General features: G+C 36.9%; 1 protein-coding gene across 10 annotated transcripts in view; it reads left to right on the top strand.

Moving 5' to 3' along the window:
- KCNMA1 (potassium calcium-activated channel subfamily M alpha 1) overlaps positions 1 to 13,762 on the top strand; it is a 637,032-nt gene that overhangs the window by 349,875 nt on the left and 273,395 nt on the right. For all 10 annotated transcript variants that reach the window (XM_074232914.1, XM_074232913.1, XM_074232916.1 and 7 more), the window contains exon 6: positions 12,735 to 12,810. In XM_074232914.1, coding sequence (XP_074089015.1) covers positions 12,735 to 12,810 — 76 coding nt within the window. The remainder of the gene's footprint in view (positions 1 to 12,734; positions 12,811 to 13,762) is intronic.

Below are 13,762 nucleotides of genomic sequence, written 5' to 3'. Positions count from 1 at the left end.
GATTCAAAGGTTATGTTTCTAATGAAATAGTACAGTTAATCTGAATTATCTCCATGTGGATTATTGACTCAGGATATTGCCTGTGCTTTATTCTTTTTTTCCATGATGTTTTCTAGTGCTCTGAATGAAAAAATTAAAAAAAATAGAACCTCTCCTCCCATAGCTTGGAAATTTGTAAATATTTAAGTTTAAATTACCTTTGGAGATAAGAAAGATAAGGAAAATAGGTTTTGTTGTTCCTCAAATTTAACTGAAAGAGAGAATAGTGCAGTCAGATTCAGGTCTTGACATTGACATTGCTTGACCAACAAATCAATTTTGCTTTCAGGGTTCACAGTAACATTTTTTCTTGACTCCAGGGCCAGTGTTCTATCTACTATGCCACCTCACTGCCCCCAGAGTATCTTTCTAACACTCAAAGTTGTGAAGAAGTTACTGATCTATATTGATAGAGGGAATTAGCTCATTAGAACTTCTTAATAACAATGAAATCACAGATTCCCCCCAAAATTATACCTAATTATGTAGTACTGAATAAAATAGGAAGCCAAATTGATTATCAAATAAAAATATTGATTATTTACAAGTAAGTGTGTCAGCTCATACCAACTGGAGAAAAAATAGCACAACCTTTAGCAGATTTTTTTTGAAATTGTTTCCTTTTGACTTCTTAACTCTCTTCCCTAATCAAAAGGCTGTGAACTATTTTTCTCTTATATTCATTTTTGTGTGGTTCAGGAAATTCCAGTTATAGATTATTTTAATTTTAGTCTTTGTATGCTATATTTAGAAAATTGAATCTGCTGCCCTCAAATCATATTATGAATGTCAAAGTCAAATATAAGATTTTAGGATTGGTGGCAATTTTGAAAGAACAAGAACTGACTTTCAGAAAACTAGTGTTGCTAATAAACACACATGCATGCTATAGATGGTCTTTTAAGAATTACAAAGCATTGGAGTGGCTAGGTGGCACAGTGGATAGAGCACCAGCCCTGGAGTCAGGAGTCCCTGGGTTCAAATATGACCTCAGACACTTAATAATTACGTAGATGTGTGACCTTGGGCAAGCCCATAACTTTGTTAAAAGGGGGGGAGATTATAAAGCACTTTGCATAGGTTATATCACTTGATTCTTATAACAGACCTGAAATACAGGCAATACAAATATTTTTATCTCCATTTTATCCAAACTCAGAGAAATGAATTAGCTTTTCTAACTTCAAACAACTAATTACAAAGTCCAGAATTAAAATGGAAGAGGTCATGCCAATCCTCTAAGTGCAATCCTCTCATTTTACAGAATGAGGAGATTGAAACCCAAAGAGATGGTGAATTCCCCCAAGGTCATAGAGGTAGGAAACATCAGAGGTGGAATTTAAACTCTCTGATTCCTGAGCTAGTCCTCTTCCTATAAAACCATCTTGCCCCATCACAGGCTCAGCAGCCTAGGGGATGGTCAGAATAGACATCACTATGGAGTTAGTATGCATTTCACTGTAAATCAACATTATTCTTAAGTAGTTTAAAATATGGTCAAGGGAGCACATACTAATTCTTATATAAGCGTTAGTGATACCTTTTTTAAGTTCATTCATAATAGTTACAAATAATTGTTTTCATTATCACTTAAGTGACTACATATGTATCCCTATGTAAATACAAACTCTGAAAGATCAGGTTTAAACCCTGTCTGTGATGTTTCCTATCTATGTGATCTTGGCTAAATAGCTTCACTTCTCTTATTTTTATTTTCTTCATCCATAAAGTCCAAACTAGCTATCTTTTAAAGTCAAATCTAGCTCTAAAACCTATATATCTGTGAGTATCTCTCTATATATGTATATTTATGTATGCATGTAAATATGTATACACATATGTATTGTTTTATGAATATATATATATATATGTCTTTATGTATGTATGTATATTAATCGATAGGTGGTGCCGTAGTGCTTAAGAGTACTGGGCCAGACCTGAAGTCAGGAAGACTAATGTTCCTGAGTTCAAATCTGGTTCCAGACACATTTAGCTATGTGACCATAGTCATTTAACCCTATTTGCCTCAGTTTCCTCTTCTATAAAATGATCTGGAGAAAGAAATGGCAAATCATTCCAGTATTTTCCCTAGAGAATTCCAAATGGTATCATAATTAGTGAGATATGACTGAAAAATAATAGCAAAAATAACTATGAATGGTTATACATTCCATACAGACCATATCTATATTATAATACAGATATTACACACACACACACACACACACACACACACATTCAAAAAACAAGCGGCCTTCCCGAGATGTAATTTAGTATTTCTAGTTTATGAAAAAAAAAACTTAGAAGAAATAATATATGTATTTTGAGCTTTCAAATGAGTTTCAATATAATTTGTTAAACTAGTATATATTTTGAAATAAAATGTCTTTTAAATTAATAATTATTTGGATATGGTACCTTAAGTTATGTCCTGTCTGAGGAGCAAGGTTATGGGATCACTTAAAGATCACCATTCAAACTGCTTGAGCCATTCTTATATTTAATAGTACCATCTGAGGCTCAAATAGTTCAAACTTATTTATTTTCTCTCTCTCTTTTTTTTTTGGCAAGGCAGTGGAGTTGACTTGCCCAAGGTCACACAGCTAGGTAGTTATTAAGTATCTAAGGTTGGATTTGAACTCCGCTCCTCCTGATTCCAGGGCTGGTGCTGTATTCACTGTGCCACCTAGCTGCCCTTAGCCTATTCATTTTCTTATTAAATGACAAACAGCAGAATTTTTTTTAGTTGTAAATTTTCTCTCTTTGGTTAAAAATGTAAACTCAAATCCATACCCCTCATTTCTTTACTCATATTTTTTAATAAATTCAATCCCATAATCTTATATAATTGAATCCTAATAAAAATCACTAAATATATAATTTATTACAACCAAACAAATAACTACTCAAAGACATGACTACAATATTTTGGCAGAGAAAAATATCATAGCCAATCACTTCAAACTGTCATTGAAAAGGCAAATGACATCTTTTTGTGAGTGAAAAGCAACATTCAGTTTCTTTCAAGGTACCTTATAAAGTCTCTTACCTTTAGTAAGATAATGTCTTACAAAGCTTCAACAGGAAGCCTCCTAGTTTTCCTTTCTAGTCTCATGTCATTTATAAATGTAATATTGTTGGGCATCTAAGCTTTTATACAAGTCAGTGTTAAAATGATAAATACCATGATCCCTTTGGAATTTCATGAGGGTGGAACCTTCCTCCACATTGATATCAAACCATTAATGACAGCTCTTTGATTCAGCTTTTCATGCACTTCTAAATTCACTCAACTGTTCTATCATTTAGCCCACCTTCATCTTTTCCATAGAAATATCCTGAGAGATTTTGTAAAATAGCTCACTCAAATCAAGGAAAACTGAGCCTATAATATTATTCTTCTCTGGAAGCATAATTGTTGCCATAAAAAGAGAAATAGTATTAGTCTGGAATATCCCATTCTTTTTTTTTTTATGTTGGTTTTTTTTTTGCAAGGCAAATGGGGTTAAGTGGCTTGCCCAAGGCCACACAGCTATGTAATTATTAAGTGTCAGAGACCAGATTTGAACCCAGGTACTCCTGACTCCAGGGCCGGTGCTTTATCCACTGCACCACCTAGCCACCCCTCAGGAACATCCCATTCTTGATAAAACCACGTCATCTCATTGTGATCATTGCATCCTCTTATATGTTCACTTGTGTTGTTCAGTTGTGTCTGACTCTTCATGACCCCATTTGTGGTTTTCTTGACAAAGATCCTGAAGTGTCCATTTCTTTCTCCAATTCATTTTACAGATGAGGAAACTGAGGCAAACAGCACTAAATGAATTCCCCAGGGTCATGTAGTTAGGAAGTACCTGGGTTCAGACAAACTCAAGAAGATGAATTTTCCTGACTCAACATCCAGTACTTTATCTACTGAGCCACCTTGATGCTCTGAATGTTCACTTACCCTTCCTTTAAAATCTCGAATTTGTCTGAGAATTGGTGTCAAGCTCACTAGTATATGGTATCCAGGCTCATTCTTTTTCCCTTTTTGAAGTGGGTGTTGAGTAGATGAGAATCCAATATGTTTGCATAATATTATGTTCTAATGGTAGGAAATAGATGGAATTATATCAATATAGTAGAGTCAGATAGTATTAATTTTTTTTCTATGTGTCAAAGATCCCTTTGTCAATCTGGTAAAAACTGAATTTCCCTTCTTAGGATGCATTTAATTGCATAAAAGAAATACACAGAATTACAAAGGAAACCAACTCTTTCAAAATATAGTTATGAAAATATTAAGAGAATAAGGTCATGGACTGTAGGTTAAGAATTTTTGCAGTAAGTATATAAATGATGATGTTCTGTCCTTTATTCCTGAAGTAGACCATGACGTCAGGGAGGTCATACCATGTCAAGCACATGAATTGGATTTGAGTGAAGGTGTGCTATGCTAAGTTCTCAGTTTCATTTTCTCCTCCTGAATCATCTGGGTCCAGTGGCCAGATATGAATTAGGATGACTGAAGGTGGTCCTGCAAGGTAATCAGGGTTAAGTGACTTGCCCAAGTTCATACAACTAGTAGAAGTCAAGTGTCTTGAGGCTGAATTTGAACTCCTGTCCTAACTCTAAGGACAGTATTCTATCCACTGCACCACCTAACTGCCTAGATATATATAAACAGAAATATTTAAAATACATGAGAGAACTGCTTTTGTAGGAATTGCAGCTGCCAAAGGTGATTAGCAAATTTTCTGAAATTTAGAATCTTTTCAAGTTGCCTGAAGCTCAGAGAAATGAAGGAACTGGCTCCGAGGCACATTTCTAAGATTTGTTAGCAGTAGAACTCTGTCTTTCTGACTCTAAAGTCAATGTTTTCGTTTCTCCACTGCACCAGTGGCATCCAACTCAAACAGAAATGGGGTCTCTAAATCATATATAAAGATCCCTCCAGGCTTCATATTGACTTAGAAAGCCACATTAACATTATTCATGCTCTATTGTATTTTTATTCGTGTTACTAAATGTCTTTCAGGCAGATCTGACCTACAATTAGAGCAGCTGGGTCACACAGTAGATAGAGTACCAGACCTAACATCAGGAAGATTCATCTTTATGAGTTCAAATCTAGCCTTTGACACTTAGTAATCATGTGACCTTGGCCAAGTCATTTAATCCTGTTTTCCTCAGTTTCCTCATCTGTAAAAAATGAGCTGGAGAAGGAAATGGCAAACCGCTCCAGTATCTTTGCCAAGAAAATGCCAATGTGGTTATGATTGAAACAACGGAACTATAACAAAAAAACCCTGCAAATATCTTGCTGTCTATGTGTAGATGTCTGAGAGTGACACCACTTTACTACATAATGATGCCTATATAGTATTATATGGATTAACAACCAAAACTCCAGCAGCTAATGCATGGTTCTGGGCAGAGGATTTTACATAGATGTTAGGAAAAGCTCAGAGAGCAGGTAATTGTTTTAACTAATCCTGCTTCTAAATTTAGGCTATAGAAATTGCTTTTCTATTAGGGTGCTTTCTAGTGAATCAGACATGAATGAGAGTAGATACATATGTCAAAGATAAATGATGAAAATAATCTGAAATTTGCCCAATTTATATTAAAAAGTAGGACATAAATGACCTCAGAAATGCAGGAGCAGAAGGTGAGAGGCACCTGCTCTTTCTTAGTCTTATTTCCACATCTAAGCCTCTTGGATATAAAGAAAAGGAAAAAAAACAGTCCCTGTCCTCAAGAAGGTCAATTGGTCAATAAAAAATTAAAAGTCTTGCTCCAGCTGCTGTGGTTACATGCAATCACAAAACATTCCCTGTCTTCAAGGAGCTTATTTTATATATTTTTAACATAGAACAAGTCAAAAAAATATAACTTTTCATTAAGAATGCATTTTTTCTGGCCCATTTTTCATTCCTAGACACCAATATCAATAATGCCAAGATGATTCCAGAATCCATTGTCAGTCAAAGAAAGACAAGGGTCTTGGAACTCTTCAGTGGTTCAGGTGACTCTTCACCTGATTGTAGTTCAGAATAGTTGTCCACTTGCATTGATAGAGAAACTTTCTTCCCAAGCTTCTTGATATTCCCAATTGCTTTCTGCCACCTTCTTTCTAGCCATTGGAAAGGAAGTCACATTCCTATCTTACCCACAAAGATTCTGTGGTCCTTTTTGGTCTTCAGTTCCTTCAGCCTCTAAATTCTTGGCCTTCTGAAGATCCTGTTCTCATTCTTGGGTCCTAGATGAGAAAAACCATTTTCCCTTTTCTTCTTGGTTTTTGTTTTTGACTAAACCTATGATTTCATTGGTATAGGTGAATTCCTGTCATAGAAACTCCCTCTACCAGTACAAATCAGCACCTACTTTGTAACTTGGAGAGATGCTTGGGGCACTTAGGATAGAGTGACTTGTCCAAGGTCATGTAGCTGCCAAGTATTGGAAAGAGGATACAAACCCAGTTCTTTCTGATGGCAGCCCTCTGCCCTTCCAGCTATGTTGTCTCTTGATAAGCACATATCCAGCATCCTTCCCAGAATCCTGTGATCTTCAGAACAACTTTGATATTGCTTCCTTTATCTATATGATTTGGACCCCTAAATTCCTTTCTCTGACCTGTGCCTGCTTTCTTGTTTGCTTTTTCAATAATCAAACCCACTAGCCTTTTACTAAAGCCACCTTTGCTTCTAGTGCCTCTATTATCCTAGGCTAGGATCTCTTCCTTTTGTATTTCTTCCCCATTTTCCTTTTACGTTTCTGAGGGACATCATTAACCCATCATTAAAACTGGGATGACTGAAGTTCCCTGAGACCAATGAATGTGAATCTACCTTTTGGGGCTCAGGTCCCTTGTTCTGCTCACTTTCCCTTTTTTTCCCTCTTATGTTACTCACCACCCAGGTGCTTTCGGTAAGATGATAAGATTATTCTATCATAAACCTGGAGATTGTAGGGGCCTGAGGGGCCACTCTTCAAATCTCTCATTTTATAGATGAGGAAACTGAGGCCCAGGAAGTTTCAATGATTTACCAAAGTCACAAAGTGGTTTTCTGTAATCCTATTTGTTACATTTTTATTCTACACCCAAAATTTTTTCCTGTGCCATAAAAACAGACCATTCCCATCAAAATAAACCAAAAGTTTATTATGCTATAATTGGAAATTATTCTTGGCGATGACAGGAGTATAGGTATATAAAAATAAAGGTCTGAACTTAGGATTTCACTCTGTAGAAATCTTCCTGTGAGGAAGCTTTCTTATGAAAAAAGATTTAGGGGTGGAAGGAATCTAAGAGACAAGGTTGTCCAACCTATTTATTTTATAGTTGAGGAAAATGATACCAGGGAGGAGAAGTAGTTTTCCTAATGTAACGTTACCTAAGTCAGATGCTAAATGAAAACCCAGGTACCTCTTGTTTGAAATCTAGTTCTCTTTCCAATGTCCTATACTGTCTCCCTGATGCAGCAGATCAACTCTTAAATAACTGACCATCTTAGAAAGTGACCTTGAGCCTTGAGAAGTTTAGAGATTTGTCTGCTATGGCTCAAATAGTTATGTATCAGAGACAAGGTCTAAAGTCTTGCCTTTCTAGCTCCAAGGCCAACCTATTCTGCACTACACCATCAGCAGAGAGAAATGAATTTAAATTAGATGACCTCCAAATGTGACATTCTTCTTGGGAACCGGTAAAGGTAGATGAACTAGAAATTATCAGCTCTCTTCTCATTTGTGGAGATTGTAAAGTCAACTTGAACTCAGTACCAGTCTGAGGCTCTGACATATATGTAGGCATGTATATATGCATATTATGTATGTTAGCTATCCATCCATTCAAATCTGTCTAATCATTCTATCTTCTATCTATCTGTCTGTCTGTCTGTCTGTCTGTCTGTCTGTCTGTCTGTCTGTCTTTCTGTCTGTCTGTCTGTCTATCTATCCATCTATCTATCTATCTATCTATCTACCTACCTACCTACCTACCTACCTACCTACCAATCTACCCATCCTTCTAGATAGCTAGCTATTTAGTTGTCTAGCTTTCTAATTAGCTATATAGGATAAAGATATATATATATATATATATATATATATGCACTGTTTGAAAGACTAGAGATAGGGTATTAGGAACTCACCAAACTAGAACAGGGACTATTGCCTACACAGAAAGAAAATTGCAGACCTCACTTATGCAGACAACAATCCTATCCCCTCTATTTGACACAAGCATTGAAATCTATTTGGGCCCAATTCAAATTCCTAAAAAAAGAAAGATTTATTTATTTTGCTCATCCATGGTTTGATTTAACCTCTACTGTACCAACTAAACTTGCCCCCTCTCCCCTATACAAGATTCCTTTTGTGGTTTTGCTCTTCTTCAGTGACTCAATGAATAGAACATTGGGACAGAGTCAGGAAGACCTGAGTTCAAATCAAGCCTCAGATACTTACTATCTGTGTGACCCTGGGCAAGTCATTTAACATGTATTTGCCTTAATCCATTGGAGAGGGAAATGGCAAACCACTGCCAAGAAAACCCCATGAACAGTTTGATCCACTGGGTTATTATGAGTCAGATACAACTTTATATCTCAACCACAAAAACAACAATTATCATAATCACTGTCGTCATCATCATCACTATCATCATTCTCATCTTGATCATCATCATCATCATCATCATCATCATCATCATCATCATCATCACTGCATTTGGATTATTTCTTTAATGCACCAAGGAAGCCAATTATTGTGTGGGCTGATTAAAAGGGTCCTGGATCAGTGGTCAGAAAACCAAGTTCAAATATGTTTTCTACTAACTATGACCTGGAGTAGTCTTTGGAGAAGTTTCTTAACCTTTTTATATACTTCAGCATCATTATCTGTGAAATGAGATCATAGGTAGCCTTTAAAGTATCTTCTAATGATAGTAAGTAATTATATATTGTTTTAAGGTTTAGAATATTTTATATAATTTTTACACAAATATACACAATTTACACAGAATATTTCATTTGAGCTTTACAACTATTCTGTAAGGTAGATGCTATTTTCAAGGACCATTATGGATGCAGGTGTTTTTAGTGGCATCATAAAAATGCCCTTAGTCTTTGCCAATCTATGAGTGCTATCATGAATGGCAAAATTTAGTGGCACCCAATATAGCCTCTAAGAAAAAGGAACTTGTTCAGCATCTTGGTTTCCCTATTTCTCTGCCTTGTTTTTAAGCTTGTTCTGTTCCATACTTTCCAAGGGCAAAGTAACATCAGGGAAAATTGGGAGCCACCCCTCCACCCCACCAAAGCACTCTACCACCTCTCCTTCCTCCCTGTCTCCTCCTTCTGAATCAAGATCAGGGCTGGAATTTTCCATTGACAACAGGATTTTCCATGTCCTGATTTCTCTAGTACCTTGGGTCTCTGAGGTTTTCCAGCTACTCCAGTGTCATGGATAGCCAAGAGTCTGGACATAGGATAGGAAGAAAAAAATTATCTCCTTGTCAGCATGGCTGTATCCAATCATCCACATGGAAACCAGTCAGGGATGGTCACAGGACTTTCCATGTCTAGTATAGTCAGGTGAAACATTGAACAAAATTAACCTGAATCAGTCACCTGCAGTCCCAAAACATGTGCGTTTTTATAACCTATGCATGTAGGAGTTACTTTATGATCTCTACTCCTCTCTCAGGGTAGTTTCAGATATTGGTTTTGGGGGACACGAGTTTAAAAGAAGTGTTTCACATACTTGACAAACAGAATTCTAAGAAACCATTTTAGATCCAAGCATTTTTGGTGGCAGCATAGAAATATCCCTGGAAAATGCTTTTGATTATCTGAATCTGGTCTTTTACAGTCAGAAGACTATTTCAGAGCAAAATATTCTATTCAATATCTAAGAACACAAAGTTCATCCTACCTTATTAGTACATTATTATTGTTTCTGTTCTTCTGTGATTGAGTGAAGACCGAAAAAGGATTCTACTTCTGAGGTTATGTTTGTTTTAACATCAGTCTGGAGCTGTGCAAGTGGGCACCTGGTCCTGCAAATATCCCACCTGATTACCCAATGGTCAGTTCTTTGCAGAGTATTAGTTGGGTTCTTTCAAGAATAGAATGTTCCCCTGAACAGATTTATCTACCAATGGGATCTCCTTCCCTGCTCTCTGCTCTGTTAGCTCTAAGAGGTGAATGTTTTAGGGGTTCTCTTTTTCTTACCCTCAGTCCTTTTTATTTGGACCAAAGTCAACCATTATGCTCTCTTTCACTGAGCATCTAAATGTCCTTTTGGTTGACATTCACAGGAACATCCAAGTTTTAATTTCTTTATGGTTATAATAACAACGAGCATTCACGGAGCGCTATAAGTTTCACAGGGTAATTTACATACATTATCTCATTTGATCCTCATAGCAACCTTGGAGGTAAATGTTATTATTCCCATTTAAAAGAGCAGGAAGTAGATTGAAAGATGGCAGTGACTTGCCTCTGTGTTACATAGCCAGAAATTGTCTTAGAGAGAATTTGAACTCTGGTCTTCTGACTCCATGTTCAGAACTCTATTTACTACACCAATGGGGGGGATGAACACATTTAGAAATGGAGGTCATTTAGACCATCCATGAAGATCCCTGTGGACCACATATTGGCTTGGAAAATCACAATTATTACCTATGTTTCATTGTATTTTCCTTTATTTTTAAAATATTTATTAAGACATTTCCCTTTTTAAAAATCAATTGGGGTCACACTTGTGACCTCTATTTTGGATCACATTTTATCTACAGGATGCACATTGATAATCCTGTACTATATCATTGAACTGCAATCAAGCAAATGCATTCAAGTGATTAGAACATTGAGATAGATGAATTAATTGATATGTTAATGTTTATTAGGTAAAGAGGCAGCTCAGTAGAGTGAGTAGAAATCTGGTCTTCAAAGGAATATGAACTAGGTTTAAGTTTCTCCTTTGACCCCCTCTAAGACCTTGAACTTCTTAGAGTTCTAGGCAGCTTATTCTAGTGACTTCTTTTGGTTCTTGGCAACATTGTTGAGACTATGTTGGTCAGAAGGTATCAGCCTACATTGATAGATGGAGCTTCCTAACCCAAGAGACTACTATCCCAAGGAAATGAAGCCTAACTCCCATCCTTACATGTTCTCCCATCATCACCTTCCCTCCTGGAGTTTGCAATCTAGTTAAAGAAAAAAAGACTTATACACATGAAAAGTTGAATTATAATATCTGAGATAATAACTAAGAATAGAAAGAACAACTAGGTAGATAGAAAGTCAGGAATACTCATCTTCCTGAGTTCAGATATGATCTCAGGCACTTACTGGGTTTATGACCCTGGACAAGTCACTTAACCTGTTTGCCTCAGCTCCTCATTTGTAAAATAGGGACACCTGAAGAAAGAAATGGCAAGCCACTCCAGTATTTTCACCAAGAAAATTCCATGGAGAAGTCCATGGGGTCATATAGAATCAGACATGAGCGAACAACTGAACAATAAGACTATAAAATCAATATACCACAAGGCAGTATATGATTAATTACCAAATGAGTAATTCAGAAAAATAAGTTAATTCATACCACAGAGATGCCATTTTAGACTAGAAAAACTGTAGGTGGAATTCACAGAGGGAGGAAGGAGATAATAGTATTCCAGATGGAGCTACCATATGACCTAGAGTGTGGACTGGGAACTTCCATCTCAGGACAGTTTGAGACCCATGAAATCATTGGAGCTGTTGCTCCCAAGCCATCCACAGGCAGGATTCTAAATTTAATAAATCTAAGAGCTGTTTAGGTGTGTCAAAATATAGCAGCCTAATTTTTAAGTTTTGACCCTTGGCAGAAAAATGGTTCCCTATCCCTCCCCTAGAAGTAGGGGAGCCCATGGTATATTCAGGTTATAGAGGAGAGTTGTTTATCTACAAAAAGTAGTTTAGGTTCAATATTAATGGGAAATGATAATAGTTTGTTGACTAATCAATTTGAATAGTCTCAACTTTCTCTTAGGGAGTTACTAAGCTGGGAAGTGACATAATAAAAGGCAATAAGCAAGATCTGCAATAGATAGAGAATTCCTGGTATGGAAACTCATTGTACCAACCTTGATTGCAACCCATCTATGAAATCCTGAATAGTTTCATGGAACCTGCAGAGGCTGTACAATTCACTCAGACCTACAAAATTAGTCAAGTGTCAGAGATGGCATTTGAAACCAGGACCTTTAACTACAAACCTGATTCTATTCACTACACAATAAATTGCTATAAAATAATAATTTAAAAGAAGAACACAATGGCAGCAGATAGCTATTGCAATCATGCCAAGTGAAGAGATGATGGTCTAGAGTAAAATGGTGTCATTGGGAAGAAACAAAAAGGGAAATTTGATGTAATTAAGCAATGCCACCCACCAAGTTTCGAATTCCTAGAGTTTTTGCCAGTAGTTTCTCTGACATTCAGAACTCAAATTTGAACCTCTTTCCCTCCCCCTTCTCTTTCTCTATTTGCTCCCTTCCTCTCTCCCCAGGATTGATAAAGGGTCCATGAGTGCAAGCTTTGGGAAGGGACTTGCTTTCCAGTCATAGCAAAAGCTGTTTGTGAGAAGGACCGACAGTTCAGTCCAAAGTCGCTTCTCTTTGTAACAGTCCTGTCTTTGTGTTTTGGTTTATACAGTAATTCTATCAAGCTGGTGAATCTGCTTTCCATATTTATCAGCACATGGCTAACAGCAGCTGGGTTCATCCATTTGGTAAGTACCCAAGAAGACACATTCTCATGATGGCTTTCATGGGTCAGTCCCCATCCCTAAATTTATTACTCCAAATTGTTTAGCCTAAGATATAACCTTGGTGGGATCATTGAATACAGAAAGAAGAAGGAAAAAAAATCAATCTCACAGCTGTCCTATTTTCCAGCCTTCTACCCCAAACTAGTTCCAAATGGTAAGTAATGTTCTTGTCATTAACCTCTGTTTTTTTGGTTCAACAATAGTAGTGTATTTTGAGTGAATAGCTGCAGGAGCATGACTTGACCACAAGATGGCAGTAACTCTTCACTAAACAGCTGGGAAAGTAACCGTAGGAAAAGATGGAAGATCTGCCAAGGTTGAATGTCATCTCTCAGAAAGCAACAATTTGGTCTCCCTCCACTTCTCTATGTTTTCCCTTTGAGGAAAAGACAGCTTTACTTCTGATCAATGGCCAGCCTAGTGATTTTGTATTTCAGAATTGCATGGATGTATGTTTTAAGTAGAAATCGATGGTGTTCCCAATGTTGAGTGAGGTTCTGACCCTCCTGCTAAGGTTGAGCAACAAGTCTTGATTAATTGTGGACAAGGCACTCTGGTAGATATTAGAGATGAAAAGAAAGGCAAAAAACAGACTCCCTACCCTTGAGGAGCTCACATTCTACCAAGGGAGAAATTACCAATTGAATAAAGCATCATGTACATATAAACTATATAGTCTCCTGGGGAAAGGCACTAGTTGTTGGGAGGCCTCTTGCAGAAGATTCACAAAGAAAGCCAGGGTAGCTGGAAATCTGTGGTGAGGAGGAAGGTCATTTGAGGCATGAGGGATAGATAGTGGAAATAGAAGCAATTCAGAGATGGGGTGTTACCTGTGAGGGAGGAACAACAAAAAGTCCCAGGTTCGGGCAGCACAGTCCATCCCTTCCAGATGTTTGAATCACACTTTACTTTG

The sequence above is a fragment of the Macrotis lagotis genome, chromosome 4, assembly GCF_037893015.1.
Source record: "Macrotis lagotis isolate mMagLag1 chromosome 4, bilby.v1.9.chrom.fasta, whole genome shotgun sequence".
Taxonomy (NCBI): domain Eukaryota; kingdom Metazoa; phylum Chordata; class Mammalia; order Peramelemorphia; family Peramelidae; genus Macrotis; species Macrotis lagotis.
Note: the sequence above shows the minus strand (reverse complement) of the source record. Positions and strands in the feature narration are given on the sequence as shown.